The sequence below is a fragment of the Ornithodoros turicata genome, chromosome 1 (genome assembly GCF_037126465.1).
Source record: "Ornithodoros turicata isolate Travis chromosome 1, ASM3712646v1, whole genome shotgun sequence".
Lineage (NCBI taxonomy): Eukaryota > Metazoa > Arthropoda > Arachnida > Ixodida > Argasidae > Ornithodoros > Ornithodoros turicata.
Window position 1 is genome coordinate 39,483,557 of NC_088201.1, and position 25,092 is coordinate 39,508,648.

A 25,092-nucleotide genomic window follows, 5' to 3' on the forward strand; every position below is an offset into this window, starting at 1 on the left:
TTTCCATGTTTAAAAAACCCTTAAACGCGCACGTGTGTTGAAATATCCATCGCTGAATTTCGCTATGCAAATGCGCCGAAACAAGAACTACACATTTTTCGAGCGCAGAAACAGCGACAGGCAATCCACGTGAGAGGGCCACGTGCTTTGGAGCGATGCAGCTGATTGGTGTAGGACCTAATCTATTGGCGAGATAGACCGCTCTCCGACCCAGATAAGGCGAAGGTCGCTTCATTTCTTCGCTCGAAACGCGGGTAGTTCTTGTTTCAGCTCATTTGCATAGCGAAATTCAGCGATGGATATTTCAACACACGTGCGCGTTTAAGGGTTTTTTAAACATGGAATTGCTTTCGACAAGGAATATCTCCCGTTGTGCTACATCGCTTTTGCGCGAAATCCCGTTATTAAAGAGTTAATTAATGAATTTTAGGTAATTAGTGATCTTGTAGTTACATACTTTCATCGAGAGAATGTTCGCCTGACCTATAACTCAACTGCAAAAACGGCATCTATTTTGCTCTGCTAGTTTTTTTTAAATAAAAATTCTGTAACGAATAAAAAAAAAAAACACCCTGCATGTGGGCAACACGTTTCGTCAACGTGGTCACTTAAAGGTACTGTAAAGCAGCAGGCATACACTTTTATACTACTGGCTCATTTGACAGCCTGGGTGCTCGGTATAGAAATGCCACAAATTTCGTTCAAATCCACCTCGTAGTTTTTTTTAGAAAATTCAGACTTAATATTACGGGCAACCCTGTGTCTAAGACCCCACACGAACACCGCAGTTCCCGCCATGTAGGGCGGCGGACATAAACATGCCAATAACGATGGATGGATGAATACTGTGGCTTTTGGAATACTTTGGCGGTGGCTTGCGACACCTAGCCTAGAATTGCGACATTACTGAGATTGAATTTGCTTCAGATGATCAGAACTGTTCACACTGCCGGTGTTTGCATTGGAAACAATTACATTATTCCTATGCCACAAATCATTTAGCCGGTCCTTTGTATTTTGTACTGTTTCGAAGTTAACTTCGCCCCTATCGTTTCGGAAACCCAGTGCTTCCCATAAGGTCACATCACCCTGCTTCGGCGGAATACCTTTGCATGCCAATATGGCGTGCTCCGCAATCTCCTCTTCTTGTCCACATATACCGCATGTTTTATCTGAGACATCTGTATATTTTGCGACATAAGTTTTCGTTCGTAACATCCCTGTCCTTTCTTCAAACATCAGCGCGCTTAATTGCTCTAGAGTTGTCGAAAATTCCCTCTGACCGTATTTCCCTTTTGTATTCCCTCTACACCTCAAGTGACGGTTTCGCCTGCATTTTACTTGTCCACGGTCTAGTTTCCGATCCCCTTAGTCTTTACGTCTTTATGCTTTCTTCTTATTTTCCTCGTCCCAAGTTAAATATTTAGCAGACAGACGCCTAGTTCTTTTCCACCATTTCGAGTCTACGTTGTTTAGGTAAATATATGACAGAACCTTCCTAGACCACATCTTTTCGTCTAATTTCCTGAGACGCGCCTCGTACCTGATCTTACTTTTTGCCTCCCGGTCCTCAAAGGAGGACCACCCCATATCTCTCATGACCCCGTCGTTCTGTGTATTTCCATGTGCGCCTAGTGCCAGTCTCCCTACTCCCCTCTGGCGTGTTTCCAAAAAGGACTGTATTCCCGGATTTGGGCAAAGCACTGCGTTTCCAAATGTCAACCCTGGTACCATCACCCCCTTCCAAATCATGTGGATTACTTCGTACCTGCTATAAGCCCATAGACCCCTGTTTTTAATTATTGTTATTTAATTATAGCAATGGGAGCGTACAGCGACATCTGTGGACCGCTACCTTCCCCACGTCGGCTTGCCGGACGTGGTGCATTTTTGCGTAGGTGACTCGCATGGTGCTTCTGCTGACAGTTTATTACATGTTTCCACGAGGTACCAATGTTCTCGCATATTGAGAGAATATATGTCAGGAACTATCTCGTTTGAACAAACTTTTCAAAGAAAGTTCACGAAGCCGGCTACTTAGCCCATGACTTAGCAGATAGAAGGTTGGGGACATGTAACACTGTTGCTCGACGAATAGGCGATTGTTTCCCAGCAGACGTCGCCCCGCGTCTTTTCACCGCAATTTCAGTCGTGATTAAAAAAATATTTATAGTTTTCTGTGGCGCATAAAATTTGCAGTGTAGGTTTCTTTCGGAATAAGCTTGCAAATGCCGCTGCCAATATTAACAGCTTGCCTGCTGCTTCTTTACAGTACATTTAATTCAACTCGCGCGACCCGCGAGTCGGAGTCGTGACGCATAAGAGTCACCGTACGCCACCGACTCCAGCGACCCGCATCGAGAGGAGAGTCGCTGGGAGTCTACTCTCGAACATCTCTGGTGTTGGATCCTCGAATTTTAGAACGGGAGTCACTGCCGCGGGGATGATGTCATGAGAGCCGCGTCGTTGTATTTTCGTCTACCAAGAGGCGACTCTCTCGACTCTCGAGTTGATCGAGTTCAATAAACGAACACAACCTTAGAAAAGCACGATTGCAGTGACACAACCCACTGCAATGCTTGTTCAATTACCCTTGGAACATAGGAAAGCGTTTCTGCGGTGCGACACTCTTGCGGCAGACGGAAGCAGGAGCGCGCACTCCTTCAGATGGGTGGACGAGTGCGCTGGTAGCGACGCCCTACGATGGTTTCGGCCTCGCTCGAGTGTGCCAGCGTGTCTATTACACTAGACAGTTTCTCAGTCATGGCATGTGAGCTGGAAGGTTGAGACGGTCGGGTGCTCCCGGCTATCGTGGTGATAGCAAGTGTTGATAACGTGCAGACATGCCATGGAAGTGAAAACTGAGTGTGTGCTCTTAACCACAATAAAGAGGAAAAGGAACACAATGAGGGGAGAAAGCCGTTATGATGGTTCTCGAACTACAGCGACACCGAAACCACCGCGGTGAGTCGCTACACGCGCACTCGTCCATCCCCTTCTCAACTGCATACGCCCGCCTCCGTCTGCCGCCAGGGTGTCGCACCGCGCAGAAATGCCGCCGTTCCCGTGTTTCGTAAACTTTTCTTCAGACCTGTACGTTTGTAATGATAAAATAGATAAAAATCAAGCGAGCTGGTGGCATATATCCATGACGAAACCCCCCCGAGACTAGGGAACAAAAACGCAAATGATTGAGAAGTTTACTGAAGGACGAAAGATCTACCAAAGTACCTATGATACACTGTACTAGGCTGCCTAATATTAGAAATACAAACAGGCCTGATAAGTCATGACTCACAAGTTTTAAGAGTATTATCTGTCCAAAACTTTATCTCTACGTATCCATTGTGCAGCTATGAGAATAAGGAGAACTGGCTTGTTTATCTGTAAGAAAAGTAAGTCATCTGTCTGTGATGTAAGAACTCGGACGACGGCACGAATTCTTACATTTCATAGAGTCTAGCTGTCCCGAATAGCCCTCACGTGGCTATCTCCATTTCGGCATTTCGTAATGGAGCGCTCTACCGGCTCGATATCCGAAATTCTGTGCGCGACTGTCTACGTATCGAGCATGACACTTTCAGTTGCGGACGGCCATGGTGTGAATGCATAGTTGGATAGATACATAGTACTTAAAAAATAAATAAAGACATCTCATAATAAGCCTTAAGCTCAATGGTTTCATGTAGCCTATGTATGTGCTTATGAAGCATGTCACCATCCCAGCTGCGGACGGCTGTTTCGGCTAAATTGGAGCTCTTCAGCAGAGTTTAGGGAAGTGACATGCTTCAGGGTCGGCACGAACAGTGTCGACACAGGTGTTGCTAAGGCAGCGTTCACACAGGGCAACCTTTTCCAGCAACGAGCAATTATCGAGTTGCTGGCAGTCGGCCGACACCGGCATCCTCCAGCAACTCGAGTTGCTCGGAATCGCTCCCCGACCGAAAACTTGGGAAGTTGCTGGTGCACCGGCCAATCAGCGAGGGAAGCATTGCCACGTGACTCCCGATGGCGTGATGCGATTTCCTTCTAGGTTCATGGGTTCAAATCCTGCTGGTGCACCTGAGAAATAACTTTTTCTTTACTAACGCCACACAAACGTACCAATAGCCGTTTTTGAAGAGAATGATGATCTTTTGGCGTAAAAAACAGACTAAGACTTGATAGACAGCAGCTAAAGATAAGACAGCATCAGTGGGATTCGAACCCACATTCTCCGGTTGCCGTAAGGTGGCTTGTGGGTGGAGCTACCGAGTTGCTACGTGTGAACGTGTTCTCGAAATTGCTCATAAGACGTTGGTTCGAGTTGCTTCGAGTTGCAGGAAAAAGTTGCCCCGTGTGAACGCTGCCTAACACCGTGGTACACTGATGTCTCGGCGAGACACACTGTTCGCGCTGCCTCTAAAACAAGTCATCACTTCGCTGGTCTGTGCTAAAGAGCCCCAATCAGAGTGAAGTGGTCGTCCGCAAATGGGGTGGTGGCATTCGGTTAAGGTTAAGCCCGCTCGTTACGAGTCAAGAAAGCTCTGTTTCCTAATCTCTGTTTTACCATATTCTTGAACTTTCGAACCTTTCAACAATATTCGCCTTCTAGAACTAACGTTTGTGAGAAATTAAACAGAGGAGTGGGGCGAATATCCAATGCAAGCGCACGTGACCTGCGTGGTTTAGGATGGTAATCGATTAATTCGTAACGGACCCTATCGTGCGCCGATTCATGTTTGATGTTGTAAGATAGTAGGCTACGTGCTAAATGCAGAAAAAACAAAACAAAAAAAACATCATCCTCCATATATCCATGGTGTTCCACTAGAGGATGTCACTAAATTTCTAAAAATAGGTTTTACTTCAAAAAATTAGAAAACTACTTGGAATACACTGATACAGACTTTTCCCACAGATTGAGGCCGTTTGCATTCGTGTCACGCATTAACTAAGCTAAGCTGATTTCCATAACTAAACTCGAAAAATTGCCAAGCAAAGGCAGCATTTTTCTTCCTGAATTCGGAAGCCTCTGGCCATAACACACTATTCCGATCGAAATCACGGGGTTGGTCACAAATTTCGACAAAACTTTGACAGCCGAAACTCAGTCGCTGGGCGAAGCGCGCTCGCTCATATTTACGTTTGCGAAACTGTTGGCTCCGTCCAAATAAATCACGCCACAATCACACCTTTCGTCCTTATCAACGTGTCTATCGTCTGTCGCCAGCCAATTAGGGAGTTATAGGGAGTCGTTTGTGCCCGAACCAAACGACCGATCCTGCCGATTCGAAAAGCTTATGGGAAGCGAACTACAGAGACTTTTAGCAAATCGGAAGAATCGTTCATCCCCAAATGTATTCCAGATGGGTTTGAACAGCATCTGGATCGTGGTGGATCATTCACATGTTTTCTTGTAGTAAATATGACATATCGCAGTGTACTTCAGTCTTTCCCTTTGCGGAAGGCTGTCGTTGAGACGAACTACGTCGGTCACCATGTTGTCAAAGTGCTGTCAAGCAGACGCCAGCACAGTTGAGAGACTCCATCTCACGTTGATGAATCAGGAGGATGTAGGAGGCAGTTTCGCTTTGAAAAGGGATAATCACCCGTGTGCGAGCTTCTCTCGATAATTAGACCAAACAGAGAACGACACAGGGATGAGCACTTTGCATATACACACCAACTTTCTCAAACGGAGCACATGTTCTGGCGCCACAACTGGTCACTGATGCATGTGAAATGCTCTACTGAATACGTCGTTACGTCCGACAACTTACCGCAGAGAATATACACCAACGGCAACAGTAAACATCTGGCAGTCCCACTGCAACTCCGCTACTGCAAACAGGCGCCATCTTGTTTCGCAATGTCAATCGGTCGTGCTCGCCGAATACAACGAAACGACTCAGCGCGAGTGGGTCGTTCGTACGAAACTGCGCTCCCCACGACTCGCTAAAACTCCCTATTGCCGGGTTGTGCGACACGGCCTTCGATCGGAATAAAACTGTATCGCTCCTTCCACCTCGCCGCGATAAAGGCGGAGCCAAGAATTCCGCAAACGCAAATTTCACCGAGCATACTTCGCCCAGCGACGGATTTTCGGCTGTCAAATTTTTATAGAAATCTTGTGAAAAAACACGTGAGTTTGATTGGAATTGTGTGTGACGGTCATAGGCTTCCGAACTTGGGAAGAAAAATGCTGCCTTTGCTTGGCAATTTTTCGGGTTTATTTATGCAAATTAGATTAATTAATTAACACGTGACACGAATGCAAACGGCCTCAATCTGTGGCAAAAGTCTGTATGAGTGTATTCCAAGTATTCTATAATTTTTTGGAGTAAAACCTATTTTTAGGAATTTAGTGACATCCTCTCTTGGAACACCCTGTATAGTAAAACAGCACTGACAGCGAATCGTGGTTGACCTGGTTAGGTTAACCTTCTTAGAACCCCTGGATACGTTCTCAAAGTGGTCAGAGTCTGTATTACAGTTGTGTCAACTGTCCTCAATCTTCACAATCCCTAGGCTTCATTAATGATGCATTGTAAATTGTGATTAATATGTCACAATGTGGCAACCTGACATGAAATTTTAAAGTCTGTGAGTGCATCGTGTTAAACATGTATGGACGCTGTCACATTCGGTGTTCAATTATGAGCCAATATTATCGGCAGATCAGCGCTTCGACTATGACTTTGGCTCGCTTAGTGGGAAGTATACGGTTATTCGAAGAAAAGAAAAAAGAAGAAGCGAAAGGGAAAGGTTAGTCAGACTGTAGTCGTGTTCAACTTCAGAAGGAAAAGAAATCTAGTCCGTCAATACATACGCCGTTGGCGATGAGGAGATGCAATAGCGCGCCAGGAGAAATACTGCAGCGCCACCATGCGCCATCAGTGGGGGAGCACATTTTCTACCACAGCGTAGTGCTATGCGGCCAGTCTTAACAGCCAATACGGAAGCAGAGTGGGTATGATGGATTACATTATCTGGCGCAGGAGGGAGCGTTACCTCTCTGTGTCCAGCTATCCTATGTGCGGCGCAGTAATATTTTGAGAGCCGACGGAATAGATTTCTTCTCCTTCTTAAGTTGAACACGACTATAGTGAGAGCACGCAGCGCGGTGTGTACTTTGTTGTAACACCTCTTTACTGGAATCAGACGTCCGAACCTGCTATATGTGACGCCGCATCAGCTTCTATGTGCATTCCAGCCTGCGCCGTTTGCTTTGAGAAGTAACGCGTGAATCGTAGTAAGACGCATTTCCGGTTCGTTCCTCAGAAGAAAATCCATGACGAATCCAAAGAACTGATGTGGGACAGAAAAAAATTAGTTAATAGAGGGTTTTAGTTGTAGCGTATGCAGTCGTCCTGCTTATGCAAGGAAATAACATGTTCACACTGCGCATGCGCTATACGCAAAGCAATGTTTTGCGCATGAGGAGTGTGCACCCGCTAGTTTCTTGCAGACGAAAAGCGATTGCGTAATGCGGTACTAAAGCATGGTTCACACTACTGTGTTTCATTGCGTATGGACGCGTGCGAACGTTGCTTACCGTGGCAACAGATGCGTGCGAAACCTTCAGCAGCAGAACGCAAGGAGTTCTTCCGAGCTGAACTTTTTGCGATACATGCAGCGAACCGCAAGCGAAGAACCAATCGCTGCCTTCCACGTATGCGTGTTTAGGTGCTTCTCCTTGTCTGCGTGATATGAATTTCAACATGGCGGCCGCTGTAAACGTGGAGCGCATAGATGTAGCAAGAAACACGATGCCTGCTCTTTTTTTTTCCTTACAAACAAACAAACGATGCATGATTCAATACACTTTCATTCAAACTAGCAGCAGTTTGTTTCACTCCGGAATCAAACGTGGACTTCAAGCTTTCCAGCATAACGCTTTGTGGACAGGCATGTCACGAAAGACGCGCATGGCTGACAGTTGCTGTTAACGAATGTATGTGAACAGTTCAGCAGGTCGCTTATGTCGTACGTATTCGCACGTAGGTTTCTGCACGCAATGAAACGTAGCAGTGTGAACCATGCTTGAAACTCTCTAATATATTCATAGCCCCTTACATTATGTCTCCTTATTTTATATGTGTAAATGATTTCATCTTTATCTTTTAGAGAACAAAGGTTCGGAAGCAATGGAAGTGGACCTACCGCCACCAGTATTATCTCAGGAAGACCGCGAGTCGGTCAACAGGCCAGGAGGGCCGTCAAGTCCAAGTTCAATGCTGAAACAAGCCTTGCTCGAAAACGCCGCCAAAGCCGAAGCTGCCGCCAGCACTCAGCGGCCCGAAGCGTTGGAAGACCGAACCACGGAAAGGCGCTCTTGTACTCTGTGCAATTTCTCCGCCCGTACCGAGGCTCAACTTCAAGCTCATGTCGTGTCTCAGCATTCCACACAGCAGCAGTCACAAGAACAGCCTAAGTCGGTGCAATGTCCGCTCTGCCAGGAGCAGTTCAAGGAACTTCATAAAATCGAGTCACATCTTGTGGAAACTCACAACGTCACGTCTGAAGGAATGCAACGGCTACTCGCGCTAGTTGATACATCAGCATGGGTTACAACTTCATCTCCGTCGTCTCACAGAAAGTCACCCGCAATTGCGAATACTAATGTGTCGGGAGCGACAGAAGATTCAGATAGCGTAGATGCAGACGGCCAGAGTAGCGACTGTGAAAGTAAAGAGAGACTAAGTGCAGACGATATTTTAAGTACAGAAGATCTAACCTGCACTGTGTGCGGGAAGAATTTCATGACTGTCGAAGATCTCTTGAGTCATCAGACTGATGCAAGCCATCTAGAGCTTAAACAAACTCCACGGGGTCCGGGTTACCTCTGCTGGAAGAAGGCCTGCAATCAGTGTTTTATGACACCTCAAGCTGTACAAGTGCACTTTAAAGAAATTCATTCCAAGAGGGTACCCCAGCAGCAATTACAGCAACAGCTGGCAGTGTCTGAACGACACGTCTACAAGTACAGGTGCAATCAGTGTAGCTTAGCTTTCAAGACACTCGAAAAACTGCAGCTTCATTCACAGTACCATCTCATCCGAGCTGCAACTCAATGCGTTTTATGTGGACGAAGCTTTCGCACGCTAGCGGCTCTCCAAAAGCATGTTGAAACGTCTCACACCGATATGACAGCTGAAGAACTAGAGCAGTATAAAGCCAGTTTAGTGAATAACCCTCTCCTGACTAGTGCTGGAGGAGCAGTTCTTGATCCTCAAACAACAGAACTCCTGAAAAAGGAAAGCAACAGAGACGACGACGGAGCTCTCGACGAGGTTATGGATAGTGAGGACGCGGTTACACTGAACGATAACGACTGTGGTGGTGATGTAATGGATCAAAGTCTTGGTGCTCTGAATGAGGGCTCAAACTTCAAGGAGCAGTTCTTTGAAGACTACATCAATAGCCAAGCTATTGCAGAAGACAGCTACAACGACCCGACTCGAAAATACAAGTGTCATCGCTGCAAGGTAGCATTCACGCGCCAGAGCTACCTCACCAGCCACAACAAGACGTTGCTGCATCGAAAAGGAGAGAAGCTCAGCTACCCAATGGAAAAGTACCTGGATCCAAACCGCCCTTACAAGTGTGACATTTGCAAGGAATCTTTCACACAGAAAAATATCTTGCTTGTCCATTATAATTCGGTGTCCCACCTGCACAAGTTAAAGCTAAGTCTAAAAGAGGGAGGTGCATGCACGACCACGCAAGCGACGACGAGTACCACCATAACAACGTCTACTGGTACTGGCGGTATCGGCTGCAGCAATAACCTGTCATCTCTTCAAGGGGTGTCCCAGCCACCTTCTCCGACCCAATCTCAAGGTCACACCCTGTCGCCAACTGCCAATAACAACAATAACGATTCTGAGAAAAAGCCTTTCAAGTGCAACATTTGTAGAGTTGCGTATACTCAAGGTTCGACCCTTGATATACATATGCGGTCAGTTTTGCACCAAACGCGAGCTTCAAAGCTTCATGAGCTTGCAGTCAGCGGCCAAGTAGACCTCAATACCCCTTTGATTGAACGACCTGAAGCTGGCTCTACTGCAGCGGAAATGTTACAGCCACCACAACAGAAATGCCTCTCTGAAATGCCTACCAGCAGACCCACCACGCCCAGCAGCGAGCCAATCTCACAGTCTGCGGAAATGTCATCTCCAGTTGCTGCAACAAATAGCCTGGCTCCAACTTCGTCGACGTCAACGGCACCTACGGCGGTATCAACTCAGGAAAACCTAGAAGCAAGCTGTCTTCACCATGCCTTGAATCCTGCCTTGCCTCACCTCGGGCAGAATTCAGTTCTTCTATCGTCCCAAATCGCGTCGGCTCAGGGATTACCAACCTGCAATCGTTGCAACGCCATATTTATGTCCCAGGATGCGCTTGTACAGCATCAGCAACTATACTGCCTTTTAGGACAGGGTGCATCAGGACAAGCGTCAACAATACTTGTCGCTCAGAAGCATCAACAGCATGGACATCTTCATTCGCACCAGCACGCACAACAGCAACTTCTTTCTGAAGTTCAACTGAGTAATCCTCAGCTGGCTGCCGTAACAGCAACGCAACAGTTGCTGCGGCTGAGGTCCCCTTACCCACGAACGAAGCCTCCAATGTATAAGCACCTTCTCGAGGGATTTGGATTTGACGTAGTAATGCAGTTCAACGAGTTCAATCAGAAACGAGCAAAGAAAGATGCGGAACGGCGGGAACAGCAGCAGGTAGCACTGCAACAGACGGAGGGACATGACGCCTTGCCATCCCCGAAACTTGATGCGGTCCAAATCAAACAAGAAGTTGTAGACTGTGAACTCGAAAAAGAAAATACAATGCCCGAAATCAATCGATCGCTTTGTAATCATTGTCAGAAAGAGTTCTCGAGCATTTGGGTGCTGAAGGCTCACCGGGAAGAGGTCCATCGCGACGTTGTGCCACTTGACTTTGTTTCTAAACTGGCGGACGACTTCAGAACGGAGTACGACAAAAAGAATGCGTCGCAGGTTCCTCCAGAGGAGGGTATGCTGGACCTTGCCGGCAGCCAGGCCGTCAGTGGACACGGTGATCCGTCGCAGGGCACTGCTGTGAGTGTTGCCAATGCGGCAGGTGTGTGTGCTGCTGTCGTTGGAAGCGGGAACATGAACACGTCAGGACAGTCGCCGCAGCTCTCAACACCCGCTTCCACTACGCCGCCAGCATCCTTGAACGTCTCTCAACAACAGGCTCAACAGCAGCAGCAGCAGCAACACCACCACCACCACCAGCAGCAGCAGCAGCAACAACAGCAGCAACAACACCAACAACAGCAACAGCAACAACATCAACAGCAGCAGCAGCAACAGCAGCAACAACAGCAGCAGTCCGCATCTGATGCATCTGCCGTGACGGCCAACCAGATGGCTGCCCAGCTCCAGTTCAACCAGCTGCTTATGAGCATGGGTCTCGGTATGGGTCTTCCCATGGGCATGAACATGCCGTTCGCCGCAGCTATGAATATGCACCCGCCTCTGATTCCCGTCGTGATGCCACCCCACATGGACCCCCTCATGGCGTCCGCCTTCAACCACCCCATGATGCCTGGCGGCATCGATCCCAGCTTCTTTGCGGCACAGCAAAAGCTTCTACAGCAGCAACACCAACAGTTGGCTCAGGCACAACAAGCCCAGCAGCAGAAGAGAGCGCGGACGCGAATCAGCGACGAGCAACTCCGCATCCTAAGGGCATACTTCGACATCAACAACTCCCCGACAGAAGAACAGCTGATGGAAATGTCCGAGAAGTCCGGGCTGCCGCTCAAGGTCATCAAGCACTGGTTCCGCAATACCCTCTTCAAGGAACGCCAGCGAAACAAGGATTCGCCGTACAACTTTAACAACCCTCCGTCTACCTATCTCAATCTTGAAGAGTATGAGAAGACTGGCGAAGCTAAGGTCATACCTCTGTCTGAAAAGAACAATAACTCCGATGACAACAACAGTGGGACTAAAGTATCTGCTCCAGCAACAAACAAGGAGACGTTATCCGGCGAACCTATCATAAAGAAGGAGGGCAAGGAAGAAGGCCGAGTAGAAGCAACAAACACAGACACCCAGGATAGCGTCGCGTCTTCGAGTACAACACAGAATGGGGAAAGTGGTGTAGTCACACCAAAACTCGAAGTCCCCAACATCAACGCCTCGCATCAGAACAGCAAATCGGATTTCTTGACCTCGCTCACATCCCGGCTGTCTGTGGACACACCTCTGGACCTGGGATCTCCGGTTCCTCACGGCTTCCTCCTCAGTACACCACCACCAATGCTTGAGAGGGCGTCCAGCACGACACCCACGCCCACGACTTCTGCCAACTCGACGGGCTCCTCCGGTAAGCGGGCCAACCGGACCAGGTTCACAGACTACCAGATAAAGGTACTTCAAGAGTTTTTCGAGACCAACGCCTACCCCAAAGACGACGATCTCGAGTACTTGTCCAAGCTTTTGAACTTGAGTCCGCGCGTCATTGTCGTCTGGTTTCAAAATGCACGCCAAAAGGCCCGCAAAGTGTACGAGAACCAACCTCCTGCAGCACCGGACGACGATGGCTCGGGTAGGTTCCAGAGGACTCCGGGGCTAAACTACCAGTGCAAGAAATGTCTTCAAGTGTTCCAGCGCTACTATGAGCTTATCAAACACCAGAAGACATCCTGTTTCAAAGACGAAAATCCCCTAGCGGTCCAACTGAAGGCAGCAGCTGCCACCAGTGGTGGAAGTAGTGGTGAGGACCGCGGTATGTCGTGCCTTTCGAACCCCGCCTCCCCGAGGACTCCGGAGCCTGCTACGAAGAGCCCTCAGAACGGGTCTTACCGGTGTGATAAGTGCAGCCTCGTATTTCCGCGTTTCGATTTGTGGCGTGAGCACCAGATAGTGCACATAATGAACCCTAATTTGTTTCCCAATTACCCTCCGAACTCATCTTTCGGTATTCTGCAGTACGAGGGTCAACAGCAGCAGCATCAACAGCAACTGCAAGATCAGCAACAGCAAACTGCTCAGCAACAGCAGCAGCAACAGCAGCAACAACAGTCCTGGAAGCGCAAGCTTGAGGATGATCAGCTACAACTTCAAGCGCAAATGGACGGCAAGGATATGAGTACGGATCCTCCACGTGACAAGAGGTTGCGGACTACCATCCTTCCGGAGCAGTTGGACTATTTGTATCAAAAATATCAAATGGAAAGCAATCCCAGTCGCAAAATGCTGGAGAATATCGCTCGAGACGTGGGCCTCAAGAAGCGCGTGGTACAGGTGTGGTTCCAAAACACGCGTGCGCGGGAGCGTAAAGGCCAGTTCAGAGCACACCAGCAGGTGATACACAAACGATGTCCCTTCTGTAGGGCCCTGTTCAAAGCGAGGTCTGCGCTCGAGTCCCATTTGGCGACCCGACACGCTGACCTCTACAGTAAAGGTGAGCTCAACATTGACTCGTTCCCCGACGGAGACGCGGACTCGAATCCAGGCACACCGACCAGCAGCGCTTCCGAGGAGAGCAAGGCCATCTCGCCCTCCGCAGGTACAGATCTGGTACATAGCACCATGAAGAAGTACTACGAGGATTCGCTTCGAAAATACCTGGACGAAATCGCGGGTGCCCCGACGGACCTTACTGTCAAGCCCAAGGCTGTAAAGGGAGAAGGCGGTGAGGCCCCCCTTGACCTGAGTAAGCCCCTGCGCATGGACTCGGATAGGTCTGGCGACCACCTCTCGGTCAGCGAGAAGAGCATGGACCTCCGTATGGGCATCTCTGACGACGCTCGTTCTGAGACCCATTCCGAGTCCACAGACAACATGGACTGCGACGATTCCATCTTTGAGTCTAACCCAACGTCGCCCATGGGACTTCACGGTGGAGGGCAGCAATCGTCGCGATCAGTCTCGGGCTCCGGAAAGAGGTTCCGCACCCAAATGACGACCGTCCAGCTCAAGGTCATGAAATCTATTTTTGCCGACTACAAGACGCCCTCCATGGCGGAATGCGAAATGTTGGGTCGAGAAATAGGACTACCTAAGCGGGTCGTCCAGGTGTGGTTCCAGAACGCCCGTGCCAAGGAGAAAAAGTCAAAGCTAGCGTTCGCCAAAACCTTCGGCCAGGAAATGGAGCCGCCCAAGCCTCCCGAAGAGTGTGCTCTTTGCGGTGTCAAGTACAACCACCAGTTCAGTAACACCTCGATGCAGGACCACCTGTTCTCCAAGCGGCATATTGATGCCTTGCGCAACCACATCGACACTATTAAGAAGATGACGGACGACAGCAGCTCAGAGCGTAGCAGCGACCATGACAAAGTGCCGAGTCTAGTTCAGCAACTTCAGATGCTGGGCCAAGGGTTGCCTCCCAGCTTTGCTCTACCGTCGAGTTCGCCCAAGGACAGCCCGAAGGACGACTCCTCTACCAAAAAGCCCGACGAATCATCGCAGAAGAAGGAGGAGGCGCCCAATGACGCCCTAATGCCCTACCTTTATGCTGGACTGCCTGGTTATTATCCCGGAGTATCCGGTGCTGCCTTCATCCACTCTACACTGTTCTCAGGTAGGAACAAGCTATGATGCCTGCCTGCCTGTCTGTGCGACGCTTATTTATGCAATGACTCCCTAGACAAATATATAAATATATATAAATATATATATTTCGTATTTATTTTTCCCGGATCGACTTCGACCGGACGAGTTCCTAAACCAAGAAAAATCAGTCAATCCAAGATGATGGTGATGGTCGATTATCGTTCGTTCGTTCATCTGTCTGTACATAGCTGTGATCAAGTTTCATGACGGAAAGTGTCCGCCAATCCAACTGTTAGGAGGCCCGCAGTTCGCGACTTAGGAAGGCATTTTTGTGTTGCAATTCATGGGAGAATATTTTATTATGAGTGGCCTGTGAGCATTTGGGGATTCCAGTGAATCTTGTTGACTTGTTTGTACCCCAAATGTCTTTTGTGCATGTGAGACAGGTAACCCTATTACTGTTTTTGCTTGTACCTTCCCTCAAAGAACTGTACAGTACCAGTGTTTGTTCAGTAGTGAGAGGATCAACTGACTCTATGGTTCTCCAAAGTTTTTTTTTTATTTTTTTATTATGTTCCTATATGTTATGTAGATTGTGATGAGAGGCCAAACGCCTGGACTGCGTTTTGAGTTTCGTTTCAAGTTGTGAAATGTATGGAGTTATGCAGTCTCTGAGACGAAGCAAAAAAGTGCATTTAGAACCAAAGTGAGAATGTTGTGCTTGAGTCAACGTTATATTTGTCGCTTGGTTTCACCATCTGTGTTTTCGTGTGCCTTCATCAAGAGTTCCAACACTTGTCTGAAAAGGACTCTGAACATGCATGTAGCGTGCAAGTGGTAAATAGCATTTCGTTTCCTTTTGTACTGCTCGGTTACCGTTCTATTTTCAGAACTACACCACAATCATTCCTTCTCCCCAAAGACGATCTTTCCACTTTTGTTCTTGTCGGTACTTGCCGTTCTGTTCTGTTTTGTACATATAAGACAACCAGTGTTATGAATACAGCCTGTGTTTCTGTACAAGTTTGCTTGTGAAAAGCAGAATAAAGCGTTTCTTTGTTTTACATTCTTCGTCGTTTTTGTTTCTTCTCTGTTATAATTTGAAATTATGTACTTATTTTTCTTTGTTTAAATGATGGGCATGAAGCACTGAGGCCACTAATTTCACCAAGCTTGAACCTGCATGACCGTGCCTTTGTAGAGGCTGTGCAACGCTTTTGCTGATGCTTCTTTTTGAATTAGTGAGATGCACCAGCATGGCTATAAACATTATTTTAGCGCTGGACACGTGTTCCCTCAGTGTTGCAAGTAATGCCCACTCATAAGGCGCATATCAGACACTGTGAATAGTACGCAACTCAGTGAAGATATTAGAGGAACTCTTGTAGAAGCTGGAAAGCAGTGAGCAATGCAACTGCCGTAGACCATGAATATTTACATGAATACACTCATTTGTGCCGTGCAGCGGCGGGTTAATACGTAAGCGTTAGTTCATAGGGCATTCCATTGATGCACATTACAAGCGGCGTATCCATTTGTTCTGTACAGTAAAAATAGAAGGAGGGGAAATTAAAAAGTGCCCGAACGGATACAGCGTCTGCTCGCGGGATGACTCCAAGATTGTGCAAGGACTGGGATGTGGCAGGATGGATCCCGCTGTTCCGCTTTCTCCCGTGTTTTCCGTGGGCGCTTCCAGACAAATATGGACACTATGATGTGTGGCTAGGAATCACGGGTGCAGTTGATCTTTCCACGAGAGAGCGACCCCGCGCTGGTATACTAACTTCTTTCGTACCGTTCTTGTGGAATTCAATCCGCATTGTATAAATAAGGGTTCGTATCGATATCAGCAGCCACGTAGTCCCACTGTGCGCGAATAATGGTTGAAGTAGCGGTCCGTTTTTTTCTCTTTCAATGTTCTTCTAGAGTAGGTGAGAATTCAGAACGAAAGTACACGTAATGCTCATACGGCGCTCATTACGATTTATTATTTAAGAACAAAATACCGTGCTAGCACATACGGATGCAGCACCCCATCTGAGTAGCCATGCAAAGATTTTATTTTGGCTTCTGAATGCTGGAACGTCCTGTCTATCTTGTATAGCTTTTGTTTTGTGGCCATGCTCTGCTGAAGCGACTCAGAGGCGCGTGATGCGCGTAGGCCTGCGAGGCAGCTGCGCGTAGTCCACCTTTGTTTCCGCTGTCACGTAATTTGTCCATTAGTAGTTTCTAAGCAACTTCCCTTCAACAAGCGACCTCGTGTGGTTTCCAGAAAACAAATATCCATTCGTTTTTTGTTTTTTGTTTTTTTTCTGAGTGACGGCACTTCCTCGCCCGGATCAGTGCCGGATACCTTTTGAATGGCATGCGGCGAATGGAAGAGTTGTTTAGTATTGTGCGTTACCCGCAATTTGCACTTTTATGACAAACAATGAAAGTGCATAGACACGCCGAAGGTCAGTGTCACCACCGGGAGCTTGTGCTGGTAGTACTGGATTTGGTCAAAAAGGCGGATGTTCCGAACGACAATTCATGCGCTCTCCGGCGTGTACCTTTATGAATGATCGTGCGGTGTTCCTTTTAATTCGAGGGAGCTATAAAGCGACATTATCCTGTAATGTTACACGCGTAAGTACCGCCACCAGTTCAGTAACTCTGTCAGTGCAGGCGGTGTCCAACAAATCTCGGTAAAGAAATGGGGATTCATACTCTTACGGATGGCACGGCCATGTCCCCAGAGATGGCAAATTGGGAATCTGAATGTTGCCCGTGTTTCGGTGTCAGTTACGGGTGCTCTACACGATGGCAACGTATGTCAATAGGCAGAAAGGTAATTTTATGAGAAGATGGATAGATGATTTGAACAACTAACCATCTCCTCATTGAACTCCCTGGAGAGACTCCTCCGTTGGCACATCAGCGCATGCAAGTTTCTGTTCTTAGTGCATGTGGACTTGTGTTGCACGCCTTTGGAGACCGATGGGTCTGATGGGTGCGTCAGGGACGGGCCCCACTCGTTCTATACGATAGTGTGTCAACACGAGGCCGATAATAACCGGGATGCAACTTGAAATGACGCCTTGAAATCAGGAAAGAACGAGGTTATTCGTGGTCGAGTGCTGGCGAATGCGATCTGCATGATTGTGGGTCACGCATTGATGCGCATACAGGCTACCAGGACCAGGAGACCAGCCTTTGCGTGTTGCAAGCCTCATGGAAATCTCACCCGTGAAGCCATTTTTTCTTCTTTTCTTGCCGTATACCGATTGCGTGTCACCTTTCCTCTTCCTGATTGGCACGCACCGTCCTCGCTATATACTCTGTAGATTCGAATGAAAATGATTTCATACAATCTAGAGAAAAAAAAAGCAATCGGTGACTTTATTGCGCTCAATGTTACGCATTACGCCAGCCTATTTGCGTCAGGAAGAAAATATCCTACATGCCGGAAGTTGTCTCGGAAGTGGATTTGATGAAATGTCTGCGGGTTTTTTCGGGCATTCTTGCTATCCAGAAGCATCTATGTGGTGGTAGACTAAGAGATTTTACAACTATTAACAGGGGCAATGAGGTGTAAGCCTGTAGTAGGGCCGGGCCGAGTAAAGTCTTCGGGCCTGCCCTGAGCTCGGGTTTGACATTGCCGGGCCTAGGTGTTACCCCACTGTTAGTCAGCCACGGTCAACTTTTACAGCCCACTACACTGGGCCGGGCCGGGTAGCCTATAAATTTATCGGGCCGGGCTCTGGCCAGGTATGGAGCCGTCGGGCCGGGCCGGGCGGGTAAATCAAAGGAAGGCCGGGCCTGGGCCTAAGAATGCTGCCCGTGCAGTGATCTAGCCTGTAGACCTGTAGCACATTCGGTTACACGGCGTGTGTACATATCACAAGTTCCCGCCGCAACTCATTTCAGGGATTGTAATCAAAGACAGTACCGAACGATGGCGACCGTGTGTCTCCAGAAAAAACCGTACCAAACAGATGTGACTAAATGTTAAGAAATTTCGTTATTGAAGAGCTCGCTGGCAATAGATGACTAAAGTTTTGAGGCTTCGTAGGCCTGTTGTGCTACTGCGAATGCAGGTATTCCACGCCCATAAACAGACGAATATCTTACAACGGTTTCCCTTTCTGTTAGCTAGTTGTGTGCGCCTGAGTCACTTGAGCCAATGTCCCCACTGCAAACAGTACTTCACAACCATGTTGCCGATTACTTGATATACCAGTGATTGCCGTATTCACATAAACGTGGTGTTATCCTTTTCATTGGGCGTTGAAGTTGATAACTGAAGGTAAACGAATATTGTTCTAAGGTTCTATATGGCGATGCTGGAAGTGAGCGTTGGGCGCTCGTTGAGCAAGCCGAAGTTCGCTGAAATTCACGACGTCCGGGATGTCACGCTGTTTTATGAACCCTTCCCGTGCAATAGAAGGAAGTGACTGTAGCGACACCTGATTGGCAACCCAATGTATGATATATGAGCGCAATCCTGTACAATTATAATAGAGAGTGTTAAGGCTAATTCAAATTGCTGCGTTTACGGCTGCGTACATCTTTAGGTGCGTCCTCATTATGCCTATCATCTTTCTCGGTGTGCTTTGCCTATGGCTCACTATGCCGATCGGCATATAGTTAGGGCGCACCTTTACGTGTATCTTCGGTCCATCCGGAAAGATGTTCCCTTACAGTGATTCGCTGTCGGCGGACGTAACACGCAAGTGCAACAGTAAACGCAGCAGTGTGAATCAGCAACCCTTGGTAACGTCACCGTAAAGCTACCGTACCTACCGGAACCAATGGCAGTGTGCATAACTCAGAATCTTATCTGTTGATTGGGTGCGGTAGACACGGTACTTCGGAAGCTACATTATCGACGGTCTACTGACACTCACTAATAACTCTTATGGTACAGCAGCCCGCTAAAAATTCTCCCATAGTAAACAATAGTGCTTCTGGAACTCCACAACGTCATCTGGGCAGGTCTTGAGGAAATTTTGCTCGGGGCAAGCGCCAGCTCTGCCGCTTTCTAGATGGCAAAAAATAAAGCTTTACAAAATGACCGGTATTGGTCATTTGCCTAGGGGAAAACACATAGCCTAGGGCATGGCGGCCCACCTACTGTTTTGGACACGCGAGAATGCCCTCCCCTGCGCAGACCCAACAAACGCGCGCACCGGCTCTTGTGTAGAAAACACCGTAGGAAGCTCAAATGCCAATGACAGTGAAGGAAGGCCTTCGTGTAAATTTTGTGTTATTTCCCTAACCTCTTGCACAAGGAAGAGCTGGAACAAGCGCGGCCGCTATGTAGGATATGTAGAAACCATATTCCGCCGACATGGCTTGTCTGTAAAGCTAGTCTTAGCTCAGTCGCGTTCGCGCATTTTGAGTAAGGGAGAAAGGAACGCAAAGAAAATGGAAAATAAGACATGGGGGCTTCTCGGAATGCTGGCGTCTTCTCCATAGAAACGGCAATTAAGGACTTGGTTGGGAGGTGCTAAATCTGTCCCATACTGAGTTGTTTATGGAGCTGTGGTTGCTTTTGCCTTCTTTCGTGACTCCGTCGGCGAAGATATACAACCAGGTGGGGACGTCGGAGGGATTTGGAGGGTGGTTCGAGAGTTAGTGCCACCACCAGTGAAGAGGGCGATAGCAGGGTGACCTTGGCTCAGGATCAGAGGTCATCTCGACACACCCATTTCCGTTCATGTTCTACTGCGATCGACACGCGCCTCGAATGAAATTAGCACCCCCACTCCTCCCCCTTTTTATCCACCTCCTTCGCCCTGTCTTCGGCGTCACCACATCCTACAGCCGTTCCTACTGAATGCATGCTTCTGTTTGGTAGCCAGTTGAATATCTGTAGTAGGAGGTTGAGAGCACAGCGCTTGAGCCGTAAGATCTAAACGAGATGCTATTGCAAGGTATGATACGAAAGTTGCGTCAATGGGTGACTGCTTCGAACACAATGTCACCGAGATAGTCAGTTGGGTTGAGCTACAGTCCGAAAGCTGAAAAAAGAAAAAAAGCTGTTATGTATGTACGTTCGGTTGATTCATTCTTCATTGTGCTTGATTCCAGCCACTTGACACCTTCCTCAGTTGATTCATTGGACGGGTAATCGAGTCCTTCTACTCATTCGAATGTTAGTTCAACGGCTGTATGAGATTGTTACGCGATACAAAACTAAAAGGAGCTTTGCAGATTCCTCCATCCTGCTTTCCTGCTGGTCAGTCTAAGGGAAACAAAAACACATTGTTTAGATTTCGTTCCAAGCATGTTCTCGACAAAGCTTTAGCGCTGACGGTTACCATCAATACGAGCTGTAAGGACAAGGTGAAGCTCAGCGTCACCTGGCTTAGTGCAGTTACAGGTCCCCGCTAATCGCAGGACGAAGGTGAGCAAGATGTACCATTCACGAAATCTCTAAGGTGTATAGCGTGGATAGCTGTGACTAAGTGTGCGGTTCTCTGAAGAATGCACACAGATGCATCTCCAGAGCGCTCTCTCAGCACGTATTCGAGTGGAATGTAGCCTTTGCAGAGAGCATGTCGAGAGAGACGATAAGCTTCGTTTTGTTCTTCCTTCCACCAAACCAAACCTACGATAAGCTCTGTTCGCGCAAGTTAATTTTCTAATGTTGCATTGGCGACACGGCGTAGATCTTCCATACGGAGGTGCGCCGGAGGATGTATCTTTGGGAGGGCCAACTGGACATCGCCCCCGCGTGCTAAGCGAAGTTGCCTTCCCCACCTGCGGAGGCTCAGCGACCACTCTGCGCGGGTTCTGCCGATCAGATTGGCTATGAGGGAGCAATGGTGGAGGAGGATGACCGGTATGTCACCGGACGAGGGAAACCACGGCGTTCAATGGCCTTCTTATCGGTGCAGTGAGGAGGACGGCCGTACTTTACTTTGGGGGTTCGTTCGTGTTCAACTTCATGATGAGCCGTAAATGGAACGCACCTCTGGAATATCCGGCGAGAGGGGGCGGGCCAAGGTCAAATCTGGTCGCGGCGTTTATTTGTGCTCGGGCGTTTTTAGGATCGGCGAGGTCCGTGCATAAGAGCAACCCATCCAGTGCATATGGACACATTTCGAATGTTCTGACGACAAAAGGATGGTGGACAATTTCATGGTCCTCTATTTCAGGAGGCCCCGCTTAACAACCGTTGTGGAACAGGTAGAATGGGAACCCCTGCTTTACGAGGTGTTCTTGTTCTTCAACCTGTGTGCCCAGGAAAGATGAAGGATTCAAAACTACCTGCAGCGTTCGACCAGGTGCTGCTATTTCGACGTGTAGGCAAAGTCATGGAGTCAAACTTCGATTTGAAGGATCATTGAACTGGGAGAGTCCGGACGCCAGCTTGCTTACCGAGCAATATACTGGTTTTCGTTCCTAACCCCCAATGGGGGCTGCTGAGAGAAACACACTACGTAAAATTCAACCGTCAAAAGTGTAGATACTCATGTTTCGCGTGCCTCTCATATCCACATACTGCCTTCGTTCTAAAAGTCACACTACTAAATCTTTAACAACCACCTAGAAGCATCGTGTTACTGGTCACAACACAGTTATCCTGCAATCGTCTTGCTGGGGGAGTAATGTGTTACATCGAACTGAAGACCCTTTGAGAATAAGCTCTTTACACATATATGTGTGTAATGTCAGACATAACTGATTTGGAGTTGTGTCCACTTCTTTCCGCCGCTACCAACAAAAGGCAAACCACTACAAAAGTAAAACAAGACGTAGCAAGGAGTAGCAAGCCAGCTAGTCTATAGTAGCACCTGATTTGAACCCCTAACAAACCAAACCAAGGCGCCGTCTATGTCATATTAGTGTAACGCACAAATGCATGGACCAATCAAATTTACACTATAGTCAGACATCTAAAGAGGTCCATTATTGGGAAGGAATTGTTATACCGGAAGACGGGACGGCGGGAATGTTCCGAGTATCGTATTCTCAACAGGCACGCGCATGGATGGGTGATGGTGCCGTCAATTTTGGCTCCAGTGGGTCCCCTTTCAGTGGCGTGTTCTCCAGCAAAGCTCCAGCAAAGCTCCAGCAAAAGCAAAAAGCAAAGGCGCCTACCCAAAACTCCTTCCAACGTTTCTTCAAACATATTGAGCTGTCCGCAAAAGAAAAAAAAAAAAGATAAAAAACCTTCGAGGTTGCATGGCAGAGCAGAGAGTGACTTCAACTTGACCATCCAACTTGAGTGACTTGACCATTCATCATCTCACAATAAAGTTGTTGTTGTTGTGCAAAGTGATAGATATAATATAACTTTAATTGACCCTTTAATCGACAGACGCCCCGAAGTGCGCTAGTTTTCAATGTCATTTCTAGTGTGTAATGTAAACCGTCTACAAGGGATCACGACTTGCCGACGGTACATGGTTGATAGCGCTTTGACAAGACAAAGCACGGGATTATTGCAAAATCTTAATTGAACCTAAAAACATTTCAGTACAACACTGAAATATATTACCTGTTTTTTCTCGCGGTAGCTTACCTGCCAAATGCCCAGCTGATAGCTTTGCAGCGATAGGACGCTTGTATGCCGCACAGACAATCAGCTGTCTTTCAATACGTGAGCTACTGTGCTATTAGTTAAAGGCGTTTTGGAAGGTCGATGTGGCAATGCATTGTGCAGCAAGTTGATGTCAAACGGTCGGTCAGCAACGTGTTGGGGTTCTCTCTTGTATCACGCACCGCTTCCTCTTTCTTGATCTCGTCGCAAATTATACGCTATGTGCGCGCTATGTAAATGTGCCCTGTACTTAGACGTGTGACTGCAGGATCCAGGTATAGACCGGTTCCTATTTTTACGGCGCACGCTAGCGTGTTCATATCTGTCTCATATAAATATGGGTCCAGAATCAAATAAAATCAAAGGGAGATGGCGATCACACGTGATTGAGTGTTGCGTTTAACAGCGGTGACTGTGCGCCCGGTTTGGCATACGTAAGAGCAGAAACAGGACTATGTGATTACGGCATATTATGGCAAATTTCGGCATAGATATCAGTTGTAGAAATAGTTTTACTACCACTAGCTCCAGTTTACCTGTTACTTTCCCTATTATTTATGTCTGCGGCTTGTTTTTTACCTCGAAAATTTACCTCGGAAATTGGAAAAATGATTGATCGTTATTGTAAATCTGGATGATTTTCCTGATGTTGGGACATTAAAAAGAAGCACAATGAACACGATGAATTGAAAATTTTTAGAAAGTCTCGTGCGTTTGCAGCACTCCAGATTTCTTCCAAACTGTCATTTACCTTCGAAATATCACTTGCCGGGAATTCAATAGTCCACTGATGTACAACCCAATACGAAATTCCGTCGAGGAGCATCTGCAAGCCCGACAATGCGTTTGTAGTCCATTTAATCGCATCAAGGGTCTGTTGAGGGAACCATCAATCTAGATGTGCACGGTCGCCACCCCGGCTACACTGTGTCAATAAAAGGGTTTGGTTCTTAGCGTTGCCTTGTGGTTGCCGACAATGCAATCAAATGGGGGATGGTCTACCGGGGTGCAATGGTTTGTCAGGTCATTCTTCCCCCACTTCTACTCTGTCTCTTCAGATACGATCACTATAGTATGCTGCTAGCAAATAGAGCAAGGTGCTACGAAAGTGCAGCACATAATTTCTTTTCCACAGCCGACAAATGAACTGTAGAACGTTGTTGTCAACCGGTGCTTTTTACGAATGCCGAAGCTAATTTCAATAATGGTATAATGCGGCGCTATACGTCTAATTAGAATTACGGCTAATTAGAACACGATATTCGTATTCCTTTATGCCGCTTCTGCGATCGGTTCATCGAGGACACGCGTACATTTATTCTGTTTTTTTTTTGTTTTTTTTTTTTCCTACAGATGTGATAACCTTACTCATTGTTGAGAGCCTCGCTCTTCGATATTACCGCTCTATGGAAGCGATTATATCGATCGTTTATTAGGATGGCAAGAGTGTCGCCAATATGGGGGTGCACCCACCTCTTCAGGGTGCTTCATTTTTGGGACGCTATCCCGGTAATTTTTTACCCGATCTCGTTTGTTATTCTGGCTCGTCTCTACAAGCCTACTTACTTGCCATTGCAAGGCACGCGTGAGCGGGCTTACAAAACGATCGACCGTCCGTATCTATCTCTTAATCGGCATATAGTATTTATTATTATTAACTTCTCCTTGAGCTTTCGATACGTGGGAAGGTACCCAGATGTATGCGGTACATTGTGCGGGAGAACGTATGTTAAGCCATCCCACATAATAGCGTTGTGATGAAACGGCCGAGCTGACGCCAGCATTTATACGGAACATCCCGTACACTTTTTTTGTGTGCGTGTGTTCGCGTTTCATCACTAATCATTAAAGACACTATTGACGCTCGAGTCACGATGCAACGATAGATCGGCGCCAATGAGCGCAAAGCAACTCACTGACCCCTCACGTGTAGAAGTGCCGAAGCAAATAATGAAGTCTTACAGAGGGAAAGAATCATTATTTTAATGTCAGTTTGATCGTCAAAATGCTACGACGAGGGCGAGG

The 25,092-nt window shown here is 47.5% G+C and overlaps 1 protein-coding gene across 8 annotated transcripts in view; it reads left to right on the plus strand.

The window, feature by feature from the left end:
- The window catches only part of LOC135378039 (zinc finger homeobox protein 4-like), a 253,994-nt gene that overhangs the window by 186,614 nt on the left and 42,288 nt on the right, over positions 1-25,092 (plus strand). For 7 of the 8 annotated variants that reach the window (XM_064610870.1, XM_064610874.1, XM_064610872.1 and 4 more), the window contains one exon: positions 8,110-14,562. In XM_064610870.1, coding sequence (XP_064466940.1) covers positions 8,110-14,562 — 6,453 coding nt within the window. The remainder of the gene's footprint in view (positions 1-8,109; positions 14,563-25,092) is intronic. The other variant, XM_064610877.1, reaches the window with a different exon arrangement.